A 17239-nucleotide genomic window follows, 5' to 3' on the forward strand; every position below is an offset into this window, starting at 1 on the left:
TCTGCGCTGCCTCTCGACGTCCCCGGACGGGGCGGGCGCCCCTCTCGAGTCTCTCCCCCCCCCCCCCCCTTTCAGTCTTGCTGTGCAATTTTGTTTTCTCCTAGACTTTTTGGGCTTGGGCTGAATGGTGCTGCTCCCATTTCGTACCCCGTTGGTGGACTGGCCCGAATAGTCTTTTCTCTAGCCCTGCCCTCCTGCCTTACTCTGTTTCAGTGTTTGCGCCATAAGGCGGGAGTCCTTTTAGCCCCCTTCGCACTTCGTCTGCTGCTGGTTGCTGAGTCGCCCTTGGCATGTGCTTCGAGTCCCAGTGCCCGAGGCGGGCTGTGCTTCATACTAATTCTGTCCGGTTGTTTGTGACCACTAGTTAAGCGGCCCGAGGATCGATCAACAGGGGCGCAGACCCCCCAAATTGAGCAGTCGGCATAAAAACAGCGTCGAGGCCCTTGGCCCCAAAGCGGCCGGAGAGCCCGCGTGCAAGGACAGCCTTCTCGCCGCTGGGCGAGCTCCCGCAGTCCAGTCGGGTTGCCACCTCTGGGTTTCGGACTACCTGGAGACTGGCGGCGGGGAGGGACCTCAGTGGAGTATCATGCCACGGAATCCACCCCCGAAGCAGCCTCTCTCTCCAGGGGATCTGAGCTCTGTCGCCTGGAGATGAGCTGCAAAACCGGGAGATCCGCAGGTCCCCCCTGGAGGATGGCGTCCCTTGCAGTCGTTTGCACGACCCGCCTCTTTGGAGGAGGCAGCCGCTCAGGTGGGAACTCGGCTTCCTCCTAGCGGTCGTCGGACTTGAAGCCTCCCTGAGAGAAAGACTCCGGGACAGGCGGGGAGGGAGACGCGGGAGCTTGTGGCGTTGCCAGTCGGCCCTCGCCGCCAGGTAAGCGGCCCTTCCCGCCAGTCCCTCGCTCTGCCTGCGCCTCCCCGCAGAGTTTCCTTCGGCCCCGGGGGCAGGCGGCGGCGGCGGCGGCGGCGGCGGAGCCAAACGCCTTTCCCTCCCTGGTGACCGCCGCCACGACACCTCCGGACAAACCCTACGGCGACCCCGCGCTTTCTTGTGGGCGGCTGCCTGCGGCGGCAATGAAAACGCGGCCCTTCCTTCTCCTCCTCACAAGGGCGGATTTGCCCCGCTGCTGCCTGGCTCATGTTTTCGGGTCTAACGAGCTCCGCTTTTAAAAGATAACACACACACACACATATATAGGGTTCCTATGCACTCTAAAAATGTCGATTTAGAAGCAGCACCTTGGCCGTGTGACAGGCAGTGGTCCAGCAAGTATGACATACATGGAAGGAGAGCGGGTCATGGCTAGAGGTTACAGATGAGACTGGTTCTAAAAAACCCATAGCAGTGGCCATGGATGCTGCAGAAATGCAACCAGTTTATGTGGGTTATAGAAAAAGGCTTCTGTAGTTGAATTTCAAACCATAGCATATTTATTAAGAAGGCACAAGAGTCTTGTCACATTCTTTTTGCTTTTTAGTAGCAAACTTGATCCTCTGAGTCCCTGCAGTTTCAGAGCATGGAGCCAGTAGACAGACAATCCCAGTAAAACAAATGGTGTGAAACATCACCCTTGTTCTCTTTCTGGAAGTGACTCTGCCTGACAATATAGGGATGTGGGAAATTACATGAAAAGTGCTTTGCCTATGATTGAAAACATTTTTGTGAGAAATCGTTTTTCAGAGCTGATCTTAATTTAGAGGGATGTCTTATTTGCAAATGATGATGATTGGACCTGGCATCAATATATCTATTTCCAAATTGCATCATCAGCAATAGAGCCGCATAATGGAACTAGAGACAGGCTGGGCAGATTTTCTGCAAACTGGAAGAAAGTCCCAGGGTTGCAAAAAATCTGAAATCTAAATAAGCAAAATAAATTAAATTGGGGGATTAAAATTCTTTAAAATAACAGAAACAGGGCCTGTAGCCTTAAGAAAAAGAGTGCCAACTGAAGATTCAGTGGTTGTTGGGCATTGCTAGGCAACCATAATACTGCAACATCTTGGTTCCCTTGAAACCATGACTGGGAGTGGGGAAGAGAGCAGGAGTGGCCTGGGTGGCCAAAACAGACCTGGGAAAGGTCTACACAACTCTCTATTGTCATGTTTCCTGATAAAGAAGGACTTGTTGGCGACAGACCCAGCAGCAACTGTCAGAAACTCTACTCACACACCTTGGGCCATTGCACCACTGGGCCAGTCTAACTCAATATTCTTTCAATGGTAATCAGATCTAGATGCTTCAAACTTTATTATTCCATGCCATTATGAACATTACTAACATCATGATGAATTTCTGTCCTGCCTTTTGGCTATTGATGTTTTTGTGTTCTAGGAATTTGTCTCTCCCCCCCCCCCCCATACTTTGTCTAATAATCCAGCTAGTGATGGTACTTGTTGGAATAAAGCATTCTTTTTTTTTTCCTTAGCAACTCTTTCTTTTCTTTTTTTTGAGATTTTATTTATTGTTATATAAAGCGTTTACAGAAAGGTAAAAAAGAAAAAAGCGACCAGCTAATAAGTAATTATTAATACATAGTCTATACATGTATACCATATATAGTATAGTCTGATATTATCTCAAGAAATATGTTGTCAGTTCCCATTGCATATTAATCCTAACCTAACAGTTACTGCTGTCTTTCTTAAGAAAGTCCAGGTAATCGCTCCACTGTTCGTCATATTCTTCCGGTGGTTTCTTATTAACCATATTAGTGAGTCTTGCCATTTTTGCTAAGTCCACTAATTTGTTTAGCCATGTAGAAATAGTTGGGGTCTCAGTCGCCTTCCAGTGCTTCGCCCACACCAACCGCGCCGTCGTAGTTGCATGGAAGAAGAGGATTCTAGAGGAACTTGGTAAAACACTTGGATGAAAACTTAGAAACATAGATTCAGGCTTCATTGGGTATCGCATTTTAAATATTTTCTGTAACACCATATGTATTTTAGCCCAATGCTTTTTTGTTTTCTCACAATTCCACCACATATGATAAAAGGAACTTACTGCTTTATTACATTTCCAACATTTATTATCAAACCTATCTGAGATTTTTGCGATGACCTTTGGAGTAATATACCATCTATAAAACATACCAATTTTCTCTTAAAATCTGGCTGTTAGATTGTTTAGGAATTTTGATCCATACTCGTTCCCATTCCTCCATAGCAATTATGGAGCCCAAAGTTTGCATCCATTTAATCATACAGTTCTTAACTTGTTCCAACTCGGTCTCATATTTCAAAAGTAGTTTATAGATCTGGCCCTGTAGGTGTGGTTTTTTTGAGCAATAACATGTTTTCGAAATCACTAAGAGGCGAGTTTTTGTCCACACGAATCTCAAAGTCTGTTTTTAGTCTAGATTTCAATTGATTATACTCCATCCATCGTAGCTTATATCCTTCTTTGTTTAATACTTTCAGATTCTTGAGCTCACCCGTTCTCGTTAACAAGTCCTTGTACATTGGGCATGTTATTCTTTTGTGCTGCTGTCTGGAAAAATACGCCTCTATTGGCGATTTTAGTAGGTATGGGAGAGCAGAGTCTTTTTTCGTATTTGTTCCAGATCTTTAAGAGAGATCTTGTCCAAAAGTTGACCTTAGGTTTTTCCTTTCCTTTTGTTTTCAGGGAGGGCCAGAGCATTTCATGAAAACTTTGCTTGCTAGCTGCCTTTTCCAACACCAAGTCTCTTGTCATTGGGTCAGTTATCCAATCTGCCACTGCTGTCAGTGTTGCCGCATGTATATATAATTTTAAATTTGGGATGCCCTGTCCCCCTCTCTTCTTGTCATCTTGTAAGATTTTAAAGGTAATTCTTGGCCTCTTATAGTTCCAGATGAACTTATTTATTTCAGACTGCCATTTATTTACCACGGAGTCATTGATATCTATTGGTAGGATTTGAAAAAGGAAGTTAAATTTTGGTAATATTGACATTTTTACTGTGGTCATTCTTGTTGACCACGAAAGGTTCCAGCTGTTCCACTTCTTAATGTCCTGTTAGATTTGTAACCAAAGCTCCCCATAGTTGTTTGCAAACAAGGTCTCAGAATGGTTTCCAATTTGGACTCCTAGATATTTGACCTTCTTGGGGTTGATCTCACACCTTAATGTCTTTTTGGTTATCTCTGTATTCTAGTCAAACATGCCAAATAACATAACCTTAGTTTTAGAGAGATTTACTCTGTATCCAGAATGTTTCCCAAAAGTATTTATCTCTTCAAACAGCAATTCTTAGGTGGTGATTGGATTGGTTAATACACAAACAACATCATCAGCATAACTTTTGAGTTTAAATTCTTCTCCAGCAATCATAAGTCCTGAAAGCTTTGCGTTAACTCGAATTTTACAAGCTAGATACTCCAATACCACGTTGAATAGTAGGGGGGAAAGTGGACATCCTTGTCTGGTTCCCTTCCAGATTTGAATAGGGTCCTTGGTTAACATTCCATTAACCAAAATTCTTGCCTCCTGCTTAGAGTATACATGCTTAATTAGATTCCAAAAATTATCCCCACATTTTAGGTGGGTGAGAGTGGCCAATAAAAACTTCCATTGCACCTTGTCAAAAGCTTTTTCAGCGTCTAAGAACACAAAAGTCGCTTGGATTCCTTTAGCACGCACCACCTCCATTGCATTAAGGACAAATCTGATGTTGTTTTTCATATGCCTCTTGGGCATGAATCCTGTTTGGTCTGGATGGATGATTTCATTAAGGCATTTCTTCAGTCTTTCTGCTAAGGCCTTAGCAAAAATTTTATAATCCACGTTAAGTAGTGATATTGGTCTATAAGCATGCGGCGATGATGAGTTCATACCTTTTTTGTATATGAGTGCATTCTGCACAAATATCTGCTTGAAAAAATAGGTTATTTCTTTAAAGATAACTTTAATACTTCTGCGGGAAATTTCAAAGCCATATATCCACCTTTAACAAATTACTATTTTTTTTAGATTTCCAGTTCGAGAGTCGCAGTGCACCTCTAATTACCCCATGAAGTACATCTTAGTAACTGGTGGTGTTATTTCGGGCATCGGTAAAGGAATTATTGCAAGTAGCATTGGAACCATCTTGAAATCATGTGGCCTTCGAGTTACTGCTATCAAAATAGATCCTTACATTAACATAGATGCTGGAACCTTCTCACCTTATGAACATGGTATGAGTGCTGCAAATTTTTTTCTGTATATGTCCAATTGTTTATTTCATTTCTTAAGACATAGGGCCAGTTGAAGTTTTTAAAGTATCTGCCTTTGTAAAGGCTCCTAACAGTGAATTGATATGTATTTATCTACTGAATGTAGCGAGATCCCCTCCCCTAAAAAACAGGGTTCTCCCTATACAGCTATCTGACTTATAGTACAATCCTAAACAGAGGTATTCTTTCTTAAATAATTGACTTTGATAGATATAGATCAGTTCCACAGGGCCTGCAAAAGGGAGCTCCTCCTCCAAGCATTTGGTTCACCATTGCAAATTCGCCCAACTCACGGCCTCAGTATGAGTTGAATGGATGCTCTTTGCAGTTTCCACCGTTCTTTAATGTTATTGTAATTATGTTAATGTTATTGTTGTTATTATGTTAATGTTATTGTTGTTATTACTACAAATGGAGTTATCTGTATCATTTCTTGTTTCATGTAAACCACCATGAGCCTTCGGGCAGAATGGCAAATAAATAAACAAACAAACAAATAAATCTGTCCTGTGAGGAGGCTGTTGTAATGGAAAACTAGTTTTTGATTTACTGAAATGTTTCTTGCTTGTTTAGAATCTATGTAATAATAGACATTCCTACTCAGTGTAAGAAAATCTTATTCATCAGAGGCATTCAATTTGTAGCTTGGGTCCAATGCTTAGGATAAGAATAGGCATGAACCAGGCAGATGTGGTTTGGTTTGTGGCTCATGGCTGAATCTGAAACCAAATCCCAAACCTCAAATCGAACTAGGAGGCTTATTTACAAATCCAGCTGGTTTGTGCAGTTCATGGATCTGCAAATCTTGAGAAACAGCTGAGATAAGCTTGCTCCCAACTGCTCAGCTGTTTTGAGTTGACTTGTGCAGTCCCTTTAAAGTGTTCCAAACAGCTGAGTGGCGAGGAGCATTTCACGAATCTTCACGAGCTACCACAAATTGTGCCAAGATTTGTGGCATTTTGTCACAGTTCTTTGGTTCACAAACTTGGTTCTCTAACCTTGAGCAGGCCAGAGTTTGTGAAGAACTTTAATTTGACAACTGATTTGTACCCATTCCTGTCCTGGGATCTCTTCCTTTGAAGCACTCCCTTTTCCATCCTGGTAAGAGTCTCTTTGGGCAAACCAATGCCAGAAAGGAAATATAATTTCAGATGAGAGATGGATCTTTGCAAAAAAAAAGAAAAAAAAGAATTATGTCACAAAGCTGGGTTCAGAAGTTTCAACTCTTCAGTTTCCTACTTTACTCTTTTAGACTTTTGCATAAATAACAAACATCCATGTTTACTTCTTACATGGCCATAAGTTCGTTCCACATATAAGGCAGATCAATAATCATTATGACCTAGCTTTTAAGAAGAAAATATTTTAGTGATGAAGGAGAATTTTTTCTCCTAGCTAGCTTTCCACTACAAAATCAAACCCAATGGGTATTTTGGGCTACACTTCTGAAGAATTAAAATGATTAAGGCTCCATGAAATAGCCCTGCACTGAAGACGGCATCTAGATTACATTACTCTATGCTTCATGCAGTTCCAAAAACATGTCTTTTGCCAGTTGTCCAACAGAAGAGCCACTTAAATTAGTGCAAGGCTTTTTAGGCTGGAGGAAGGGTTTGCTCAGTGAACTGGGATAATAGAAGTAGGATGTTTCTTTATGAATGGGCCCCACTTTCCAGTTCAATCTCAAATTTACACTAGGGTTTCTTGAACACAAAGAAGAAAACCTTCATAATTGTCTCCGTTTTCCACTAGGTGCTGCTGGTTTAGAGTCTGGGTAATAAGGCACACAAAGGACAACAAAGAGATTATTGATAAAGTTACAAAAAACTTAGCAGTTTGGAAGAATTACTGAAATTCATGGATAAGTTTATTGAAGGGAATAATTAGAAAAACAATTATGACAAAATTAACCTGACTATTTCTATACTAAACAGTAAAATGGCCACATTATACTTAGGAAATACTGTGAAGCTCAGTACTTGCCAAACGTAGGAGCAGTGTATGCAAGAGTAGTAAAGATGCCCCCATCCGCTGGTATAGCGAAGAGGAAAGGCCGGAATTATGCTACTTACTTTAGTTTTTGAACTGGAGAAGAATAGATGTGCCCTTGTAACACTGAAATAGGGCCCTCTAGAGAAATTATTGAACTATATAAAATGAATAGCTTTCCGATCTCATTTTATATTGAAGAGTTTTCATGTTGTACAACATCTTTGGCTAGACTCTGACTTCTTTCCATCTTTCATTTTACAGAAATTAGTTTCTGACAGTGCTGCCTTAAGCAGAATTTTACCCATTATAGCCCAATTAGTCTAGGATGTTATTGTAGATATAAGTGCGGGGCTCTCAAAATGATTGATTGTTAAAAGGCATTTCAAATTAATTAAAGGTAAAGGTATCCCCTGTGCAAGCACCGAGTCATGTCTGACCCTTGGGGTGACGCCCTCTAGCGTTTTCATGTCAGACTCAATATGGGGTGGTTTGCCAGTGCCTTCCCCAGTGCCTTCAAATTAATTATATGGTTTCAAATCTCCTGAATTATATTTTTAAAACATTGTTTTTTTCAGGTGAAGTTTTTGTTCTAAATGATGGCGGAGAAGTTGATTTAGACTTGGGAAACTATGAACGATTCTTAGATATTAACCTTTATAAGGATAACAACATTACTACTGGAAAGATCTATCAGCATGTCATCAATAAAGAGAGGCATGGAGACTACTTGGGGAAAACAGTTCAAGGTGCTTCAGTTCTTTATAGACATTCCCTTTACCATGTTTGTCTTTTGCCTTTCTTCCAGAGATCTCAAACACTGCATGTAGTCATCCAGTTTTGTCTTTGGTTAGGTTGAGTAACAGTTGCTGGCTAAAAGCTTCCCAGTGAGTTTCATGTGGAGCAGAGAGGTTGGAATTATCTTTGTTAGCAGCATTGTTGTCATACATTTGCTACGTACTTTTTATTTATTTACATAATAATAATTTAATTGCCCTTTAATTGAGATCTAACAGCAGTATTTATAAAGCTTTTCAAACTGTAGAAAATTAATTATGAAATCCTGAATAAAATCTGTTTGGAGAGTTACGTATAAAATATTAATGCCCCAAATAACTGATAATTTCAAACAGAAAGCAGTCTACATTGTCTTTCCCATTCATACTCCTTTCATCTATCTATCTAACTTGATAGCCTCTGAAGGATTCTTGAGGCTTCAATAAAGATAGCATACTTTTTAAATGTTGCTGCTCTCTCTTTAGTCTATTATACTAGGTGACATCTGAATTTTAAAGTACATTTTGACTTTTTCTTGCATTAACCCTCCGTTTGCCTTGCAGTTGTACCACATATTACGGATGCTGTTCAGGAATGGGTAATGAACCAGGCAAAGGTTCCTGTGGATAGCGATAAGAAAGAGCCACAGATATGTGTAATTGAAGTGAGTGTGAGCATTACTGATATGTGTAGTCAAAATGTATTTTATAATGTGAATAGAGAATAACTTTCCTCTGTGTTTTTTGGTAGTATTTTAAAAGTTCTTTAAGGAAACTACTTCTACAGAAACATTGACGACTACTATGGTATGTGGTATGGTATATGGTGTACAATAAAATCAGAGTCCAGTAGCACCTTTAAGACCAATAAAGATTTATTCAAGGCGTGATCTTTCGAGTGCAAGCACTCTTCCTCAGACTATGAACTGAGCATCATAACAGTGGGAATATATAAGCAAAACTTAATCCTGTTAAATTAGTAAACTGTGTGAACACTGTCCAAGTAGTCATAATAGCAGGAAGAAACCATCACACATGTTTTATTATCAGTACCCTTTCATGTGATAGTGCTCCACCCCCCTTTTTAGTAAAGAACCGATGTTAGCAAATTATAAATGAAGAGTCTAGAGCAGGGGTAGTCAAACCTGCAGCCCTCCAGATGTCCATGGACTACAATTCCCATGAGCCCCTGCCTGCGTTTGCTGAGTGTTTGCTGGCAGGGGCTCATGGGAATTGTAGTCCATGAATATCAGGAGGGCTGCAGTTTGACTACCCCTGCTCTAGAGTCAGATGAGTATTGAGTTGGTCTTATTTTTCAGTTTGACTCTGTCTGATTAACTATAGGCTTTCCTTTGCAGCTGGGTGGAACTATTGGAGACATTGAAGGAATGCCCTTTGTGGAAGCTTTCCGACAATTTCAGTTTAAGGCCAAACGGGAGAATTTTTGCAATATCCATGTCAGTCTTGTGCCACAGGCAAGTCTTTATGTTGTGTGTTGTATTTTTATCATGATTAATAACAATATTTATATTTAGAACTAGAAAAAACATTTAAAGTATGTTTAATTGAGAGTGGATGAAGAACAGGTTATGTTTGCTCAGTTATTAATTGCATTGCTGACGGTTGTTCACATTTTCACATTAACGATTGCAATCATGTATGGTATGAAGATTTTTATGTAAGTCAATTTACATAATTAGAGAATTATTATTCTTGCCTACGCTGTAGATACATGCAATATTTTAATTATACAGTGTTTAAATATGACTAATTGTTTACACTGTATGCAATAAAGTGTATGGTGGTTAGTGTATAGTGTGTCAGTGTTTTAGTGCTAAAAAGTTTTAACTCAATATTCAAATATATTTTTAATTCTGGTTGAGGCCAGGTAGATTTCCTTCGGGTTCTGGCCCTTGGAGTGCTTCAGAGTCCACTTGGCCACCACCTAGCAGGCCCAACAGGGCATTTGCTGATGCATTCAGCGGGTGGTACACCAGCCAGCTGGTGAAGTTCTTGACCAGCTTCCACCCCAGGTGAACACATTCAGTTCCTGGGATCTTTGGCTTTCGGAGCACCCTGAAGGAGTAACCCTCCCAAACCAGGATAGCCACCACTCCTCCCTGCCCCATGGTCTGTGATTGATTGAGGACAGAAAAACCAGGGAGAGCAACACCTTGAGGGTGAGCTCATTGAGGATTTTTTTTCTGCCTCTCATATGAGAGATACATATGCTAAAAAATAGCATAGAATGTGGCAGTTTGCAGTTCTCTGTAGTATGGGAGTATTTACAATTTTGCACAAAGAAAACTAAGTTATATTTTTAAATGTCATGACTGTGCCAGAGAGCCAGTTTGGTGTAGTGGTTAGGAGTGCGGACTTCTAATCTGGCATGCCAGGTTCGATTCTGCGCTCCCCCACGTGCAGTCAGCTGGGTGACCTTGGGCTCAACACAGCGCTGATAAAACTGTTCTGACCGAGCAGTGATATCAGGGCTCTCTCAGCCTCACCCACCCCACAGGGTGTCTGTTGTGGGGAGAGGAATGGGAAGGCGACTGTAAGCCGCTTTAAGCCTCCTTCGGGTAGGGAAAAGCGGCATATAAGAACCAACTCTTCTTCTTCTTCTTCTTCTTCTTCTTCTTCTTCTTCTTCTTCTTCTAGTGCAATCTAATATGCTAAGTTATTATTTATTTTGTGTTAAAACTGTAAAATAGTTTTAGATTTGATAAAAAGCAATCATTGCATATATTTCTAGCATCCCTATATTTCTTGGATTTTTTAAAAAAATGTATTTTGCCCTTCCCCCTCTATGGATACAAAATTTACAGCCTAGTGCTACTGGAGAACAGAAAACGAAACCTACTCAGAATAGCGTCCGGGCTTTGAGAGGTCTTGGGCTGTCTCCTGACTTGGTGAGCTTGTTAAAATCTGAACATTTATTTTCAATGGAAAATCAGTATAATGAAAAGAGTGCGACATCAGCATTTACAGTGCAGCAAAGCTTTTAGGTGTAAGAAATAATTTCCAACATAAAAATGAATAGTTTATTTCCTACTTATGAACAATGTTTATGCACTGGAGGTTTCATGCCGAGCTGCAGGCTGGAGTTTTAGTTGTGGCAGGTTGCCCCACCTCTTCCTGCACCCACATGGAGGGAGCATTTGGCTTGGTGCACCTCATTCGCCCCCGATTTGTGCTCCTGCACAGGAGCTGGGGCAATGAAGTTCCAGTGCATAAATGGTCAATCAATCAATCAATGTTTATTTACGGTCATTCAGACCAAAATTAAAATACAAGCAATTAAAACTGACAATTTAAAAAGAGAAAAAACAGTAATATTTGGTTTATGAAGAGCACCAGATCAGCATTTGGGCTGGCAAGTATTTACCAGAGGCCCTCTATCACTGCTGCTGTGACTGTGTATATATATATATCATTCTGCTGACAAAATTATAGAGGATAAGAACAGCTTCTATTTATGTTTGAGTTATTATCTAGATGCTCAGATACTTTAAAAAGTTCAATATATCTCAGGAAACCTTGTGAGAATTGATTGATACAAAAGTAGTCTGGAAGAATAATATTGACAGGGAAATGGAAGAAGAAACTTTCATAGCATTTATTTGAGTAGCATTGGAAAGACACTTAAAATAAATGCCTTGCTGAAGCTAAGTAAGTAGTGATCACTGCCTGGATAGGAGATCTCTTAGGAATCCCATGTAGATGTTGTCTTGAGTTCTTTCACAGTAGAAAGGTGAAATATAAATGTAATAAATGTAATACACAAATTACCTTGTTGATGTTTTGAGTGGTGTCTACCATACAGTTGTTTAAACTCTCTACAACCAACACTTGTCACTTACCTGTTTGTCTGTATTTTAACAGATAGTATGCAGAAGTACTAAGCCTATCGAAATGGCTGTGAAAGAAAAGATCTCCATGTTTTGTCATGTGGAACCTGAACAGGTTTGTAGGCTCTTCAACAAAGGAACAATGAGGCTTGCAAGTAATTTCTAGGTTTTTTTTAGTTTATGAGAGGGAGTAGAATTTTGGATATTCATAATAAGCAGCCTTTCATTGAGAGGATTCCATTCTTTCTGAACTTGTGGTCACTCTTTTATTTCAGTCCCTTTATACCCCTCAAAATTTCCATACCATATTATTTATAATCTCTTGTATTTCATAATATATTTATAGGGAAAAATCAGTAAATACCTAGACAAGTATATGAATCAAGTCCAATATAATCCAGCAGAGGTCAGTGTTGTATCTTTCAATGTCACCATATAATACAGAATTTTTTTAAAGACTTGAAATTATTCTTGCTGTTAACCACAGAAGAATCACAGTCATTATTATTTTGAATGTAAAAGGGTTAGAGGCTGATTCTTCAATTATTTATATGCATTTTAAAAGAATACACTGCATTTTGTTCCCCAAAGGGCTCAAGGTTGAGAAAAATTCAAATATAAATGTGATAGTTAAGCTACGACAGATCTATAGCACAGAACCCTATTTTATTCATTTTATTTATGTTATTTATGGTCCTTATTTCTCTCTGGGGCGCAAAGTGGATTACCAGAATAAATCAATACAATCCACAGGGTGGGGTATCCATTAGACAATGCAACAAGTGAAGCACAGCATAAGTATTAACTTGTTAAACAAAAACAAAAAGTACATGGCAGGAAGATTGTATGTACATATGCATGATATTGTACTTTTGAATACCTGATTTGAGGCTATAGTGATACCTTTTCGGTAAGAGTAGAAATTCCTGAGTAATCAGGGTTTTGGATTTGTAGACAATGCTGAGAGAGTTCTGCACATTTTACCTGCTTTAACACCATATTTTACTGTTGATATATTACAACAGTACACACTACAAATATAGGGAAATTATTTAATACAAATTTACAAGCTGCTTTTATTATTAAAAAGATAATTTGCTTGTCTGTAATCTTGTCATCCTTAACTACCATTTTGCTGTCTTTTGATTTTTCCCCATAGTATAGAATAAGGTATCATAACATCCTTAAGAAACTTCTTGATTGCATGAAGGCTTTTAAAACAACAACAACAATAATATATGAATTCTTATTTTTGTATTCTGTAGGGTTACAATCTGATTATAAAACCTTCTTAGCACAGACCTATGTATGATTACTTGGATGCAAGTCCCATTGTTTATAAGGGAACATATTTAATAGGAAATGCATTGAGAGTTTCATTCTTAGATCTTCCATTCATTGGCTAAAATTAATAAGATGTATTAAATCTGCATAATTTTGCATTGAAATTAATTAACATTTTGAAGATAAAGCATGTCTTTGTTTTTATATAATGCCTGCATGCATCATAGCTGGAACAGAAACAAATCTTAGAAAAGATATTCTCTAATGTGGAATAAGGAAACACTTCTAAGATTGTGCCTTCTGTTTGTGATTTTTTGTTAAAAATGATAAATACATCCATTAAAAATCAGTGACTTAGTTAATCAGGGAGTTATTTTTGATAAATGAATCTAACATTAAATTGTATACTATGGATTTCCTCATTTTTTCCTTCTCAGTTAGTCTGGTGAGGTTTAAAAAATCATTAGATTAATAGTAATAGATTTCATGCCATGTAAGTGTGCATCCAGTTTTTAAAAAGTCCAGATATCAGTAATTAAAATCTTTTTGTAGGTAATATTCATCCATGATGTTTCTTCTACTTACCGGGTGCCAATCCTGTTGGAAGAGCAAGGCATAATTAAATACTTTAAAGAAAGATTGAACCTGCCAATTGATGACCACCCTAGTGATCTTCTTTTCAAATGGAAAAAAATGGCTGATAGGTATTGCTTTATTCTTTCTTGTTGTGTTTCTTTCCACTTCCTGTATCCTAACCATTTGCATTAGAACATCTTTTGCAGCGCTTTCATAAAGGACCATGCTAGCATTTGTGGGGGGGGAGGGGTGTGTGTAAGTGCTAACTGCAGAGAAGTACATCCAGGGCTATCATAAATTCCCGGGAAACCAGCCAACTGACTTATTGAGTATTATTTTTAAACATTACATGCAATTATTTTTTACAAAATGCCATATAGTAGAACATTCTTACCATACTGTTTTCCATGAAAAATGGTATCCAGCTTGATTGATGCCTGTTGTTCCTCAGCTTCCCATCTGTATCACAGCAATAACTGAAGAGCTCGGGGTTAGGTTGTCTGTATGAAGAAGTTGCCTCTTGCTGCAGTGTATCCAACAGACATTTGGGATACGTCCCAGTTTGTACATCCCAATTGCTCTCTCAACTCATCTGGTGTGATTCTCCCTCCCCTAGCCTCCCGATACCATGATAAATCTTCCAACTAAATTCTCAGCTAAATTCTCAGCCCAGTCATATTAACTCAGAAGGGAGCCCCAATTATTTTAGTGGCACTTTCTTGTGTTTGCTTAGATTTGCAGCCATCTTAGAGTGCAAAACATTTTAGTGTCTGTAATGTATTGATAAACTAAAATGTATTGATAAACTAAACAACTGGTAGTGCTGCCTTTTACTGCTTCCCCAAAATCCGTTGTCAGTGTAAGATTTTATTGCCCTTCCTAAAGGTATGGTCAGACTGCAGCCATAGTTCTAACAGCTACAAGCTGTTTGTTTTTTGTTCCTAGGGGAAGCTATAATGATTTTTACAAACTTTTATATACTAAAAGTGAAGCACTTCTTTATGATTTTACTTGTGGTGATGTGCATTGAATGGTAATTTATATTGCCAGGTATGAGAGGATGCTGAAGACATGTTCTGTAGCTCTGGTTGGCAAGTACACAAAACTGAGTGATTGCTATACCTCTGTTTTCAAGGCACTGGAACATTCAGCTTTGGCAATTAATCACAGACTTGATTTAATGGTGAGTACTGATCTCTCTTTCATTTCTTTCTCTTGATGCCTTGACTTCAAATAGCTATAGTTGAGAAATAAAGTTTAAATAACTTAGGACTTCACTGGCAAGTTATTGTTTAAAATGTAAAACAGTAATTTGCTGTATTGGATCTCTGTGTTATGAAGGGAGGAGCCTATACTTGACAAATACTATTGTCAACATTTGTTAACTTAATTAATGCTAGTTACAGCATTAGTTAAAGCAGTGGTTCTCAACCTGGTGGTCGGGACCTCTTTGGGGGTCAAAGGACCCTTTCACAGGGGTCACAGCAGGGCAAGTAGTTTGTCTCGGGGCGGCGCCATCCACACAACAGCCTTGCGGGGTAGATTGAGATAGAGTGTTCATCTGTCTGGAACAGTGGAAAAGAGCAAGATGGGCATGGTGGGACAAGAGGCAGAACTGAACTGAAAAACCCCAGGGGAAAAACAATTTATGTACAATCATGAACAACAGATCTTCACGCCATTGGTCAGTTTCGGTTTAATTTATGTGAAAGAACACTTGCATAATTTTATGGTTGGGGGTCACCACAGCATGAGGAACTGGATTAAAGGGCTGCGGCATTAGGAAGGTTAAGAACCACTGAACTAAAGCAATGATTTACAAGTGGCCAAGTATGTTTACCTGCGCTTAAAATTGATCACTCAGTCGGAAGAATATGTGCAAGTGTTTGCTGGATTATGCTGTACATTTGGTAGATAGCAAAGGATTTAATTTAATAACTTAAAGGTATTATAAAACATTTTTAAATTATTCACTTTTAGAGGTGGAACAGCTTTGCTCTTTACAACTATCATGTTTGCCACATGAATACTGTGAACATTTAAAATATTTAAATGTAAATTTTGTGAAAATGTGCCAACCAGGTTTGTTATTTTAAACTGGCTTGATACAAACCTATTTAAACAGTAATGCAGTAATATCAGCTATTATTTTTGCATAATCATAACTTTTAATTCTGCTGAACAGAAGAGCTATAATTTGTGCCAATAACAGCTATTTTTTCCAGGTCAACACCCCCCTCAATTTACATTGCCATCATAATGGCAAAACTACACATTTTGCTGTATGTGAGTTTAATAGGGAGACTCTCAGCAGTACTGTAGCAGGGTCCCAATTCAGATTGGGACTGTAGGGAAGAGATCCTGCCTTCCCCATGCATCATAGTCCTCCTGATCTGAATCAGGATTCTGCTGTGCTATTACATAGGAATTGTCACCAGGGAATTGCAGCTGCAGTACAGTTGAAAGTTCCTGTGGTGAATTCAGGTAAAGCATAATGTGTCATTTAACCATAAACTGAGCTACACTCTAAGTTCATTGAGTTTAGAAGGCTGTAACTTTGTTTGGGAAGGCACTATTAGAGTTTTGGAAATCTAATTTGGTCCTACCCCTTTATTATGTTTAATGTCCATTGAGCTATCCAGGAGACAGTTCAAGCACCTAAAATTATTGCTTGTGCACTTTGCCCATTGCAGCCACCATATATGTGATGGAAGCAGATCATGTAAACAAATTTTCAGTCAAAAAAAGCAAATAATTTCAGTAGCATTTTGAATTTGAGTGCCTACACTCACAGAGACAATTTTTTTTGGGGGGGGGGAGAGGGATTATTGCAGGGGAAGAATATAATTAGAATAATCATAATAAATTTGCAATAGAATTTTTTAACATTGCTTGATACAGAAATTATAAATCTCATATATAATAATAATAACTGATTTATCCTTGTCAATGAGTAGTACCTTTTGTAGGAAAAACTTATATTTAAAGGTTTCAAACTTGTAATTATAAAGAAGAGAGAATAATATTTGACAAAATTGAAATCTATGAAAGAATGCTTTCATGTTTTGTTGTCAATGCTTATGTTGTGAAGAATAAGGCAACCATGGTAACAGATGTTTTCCTTTCCTGCTTTTCAATTAAACAAGAATTAACTCATGCTTTGTTTATTGTGGTGCTCTGTGTCGATGTCATCTTTTCCTATTGTCTCACACCACTGTTGTGAAAAATAAAATGTGAAACTACAATTTTATTTAGTCTTCTACTTTTAAAGAGTTAAAATAATGATGTAAACATGCAAGACTACTTCTAGCAAGAGCGGTGCTAGAACAATTCATAGACTACAGCCAAGGAACTTTAGCGGAATAATGTAGATCCTGTGGTTCAAGTCAACTCACATCATTGCTTTTCCTTGGTTGTTCCATGTATTCAGGCAACTTTTCTGCTAGTAAGAGTGCCTCATGCTTGAAGTGAAGGTTCCTTGTGCCATGGGATAAAGCTGCCATGAGAAGAATGGACCTGCCAGGTCCAGCTCTCAGTTCTGTAATGTTCTGTTGTGGTGGTAATTTTCAT

General features: G+C 38.9%; 1 protein-coding gene across 4 annotated transcripts in view; it reads left to right on the forward strand.

The window, feature by feature from the left end:
• CTPS2 (CTP synthase 2) overlaps positions 1-17239 on the forward strand; it is an 83944-nt gene that overhangs the window by 18577 nt on the left and 48128 nt on the right. For 2 of the 4 annotated variants that reach the window (XM_077343156.1, XM_077343153.1), the window contains exons 2-9: positions 4952-5157; positions 7764-7934; positions 8526-8626; positions 9320-9436; positions 10787-10870; positions 11844-11924; positions 13646-13797; positions 14720-14852. In XM_077343156.1, coding sequence (XP_077199271.1) covers positions 4952-5157; positions 7764-7934; positions 8526-8626; positions 9320-9436; positions 10787-10870; positions 11844-11924; positions 13646-13797; positions 14720-14852 — 1045 coding nt within the window. Of the gene's footprint in view, positions 1-84; positions 875-2003; positions 2224-4951; positions 5158-7763; positions 7935-8525; positions 8627-9319; positions 9437-10786; positions 10871-11843; positions 11925-13645; positions 13798-14719; positions 14853-17239 lie in introns of those variants that run through there. The other 2 variants (XM_077343154.1, XM_077343155.1) reach the window with 2 other exon arrangements.

The sequence above is a fragment of the Paroedura picta genome, chromosome 6 (genome assembly GCF_049243985.1).
Source record: "Paroedura picta isolate Pp20150507F chromosome 6, Ppicta_v3.0, whole genome shotgun sequence".
In the NCBI taxonomy this organism is placed as follows: domain Eukaryota; kingdom Metazoa; phylum Chordata; class Lepidosauria; order Squamata; family Gekkonidae; genus Paroedura; species Paroedura picta.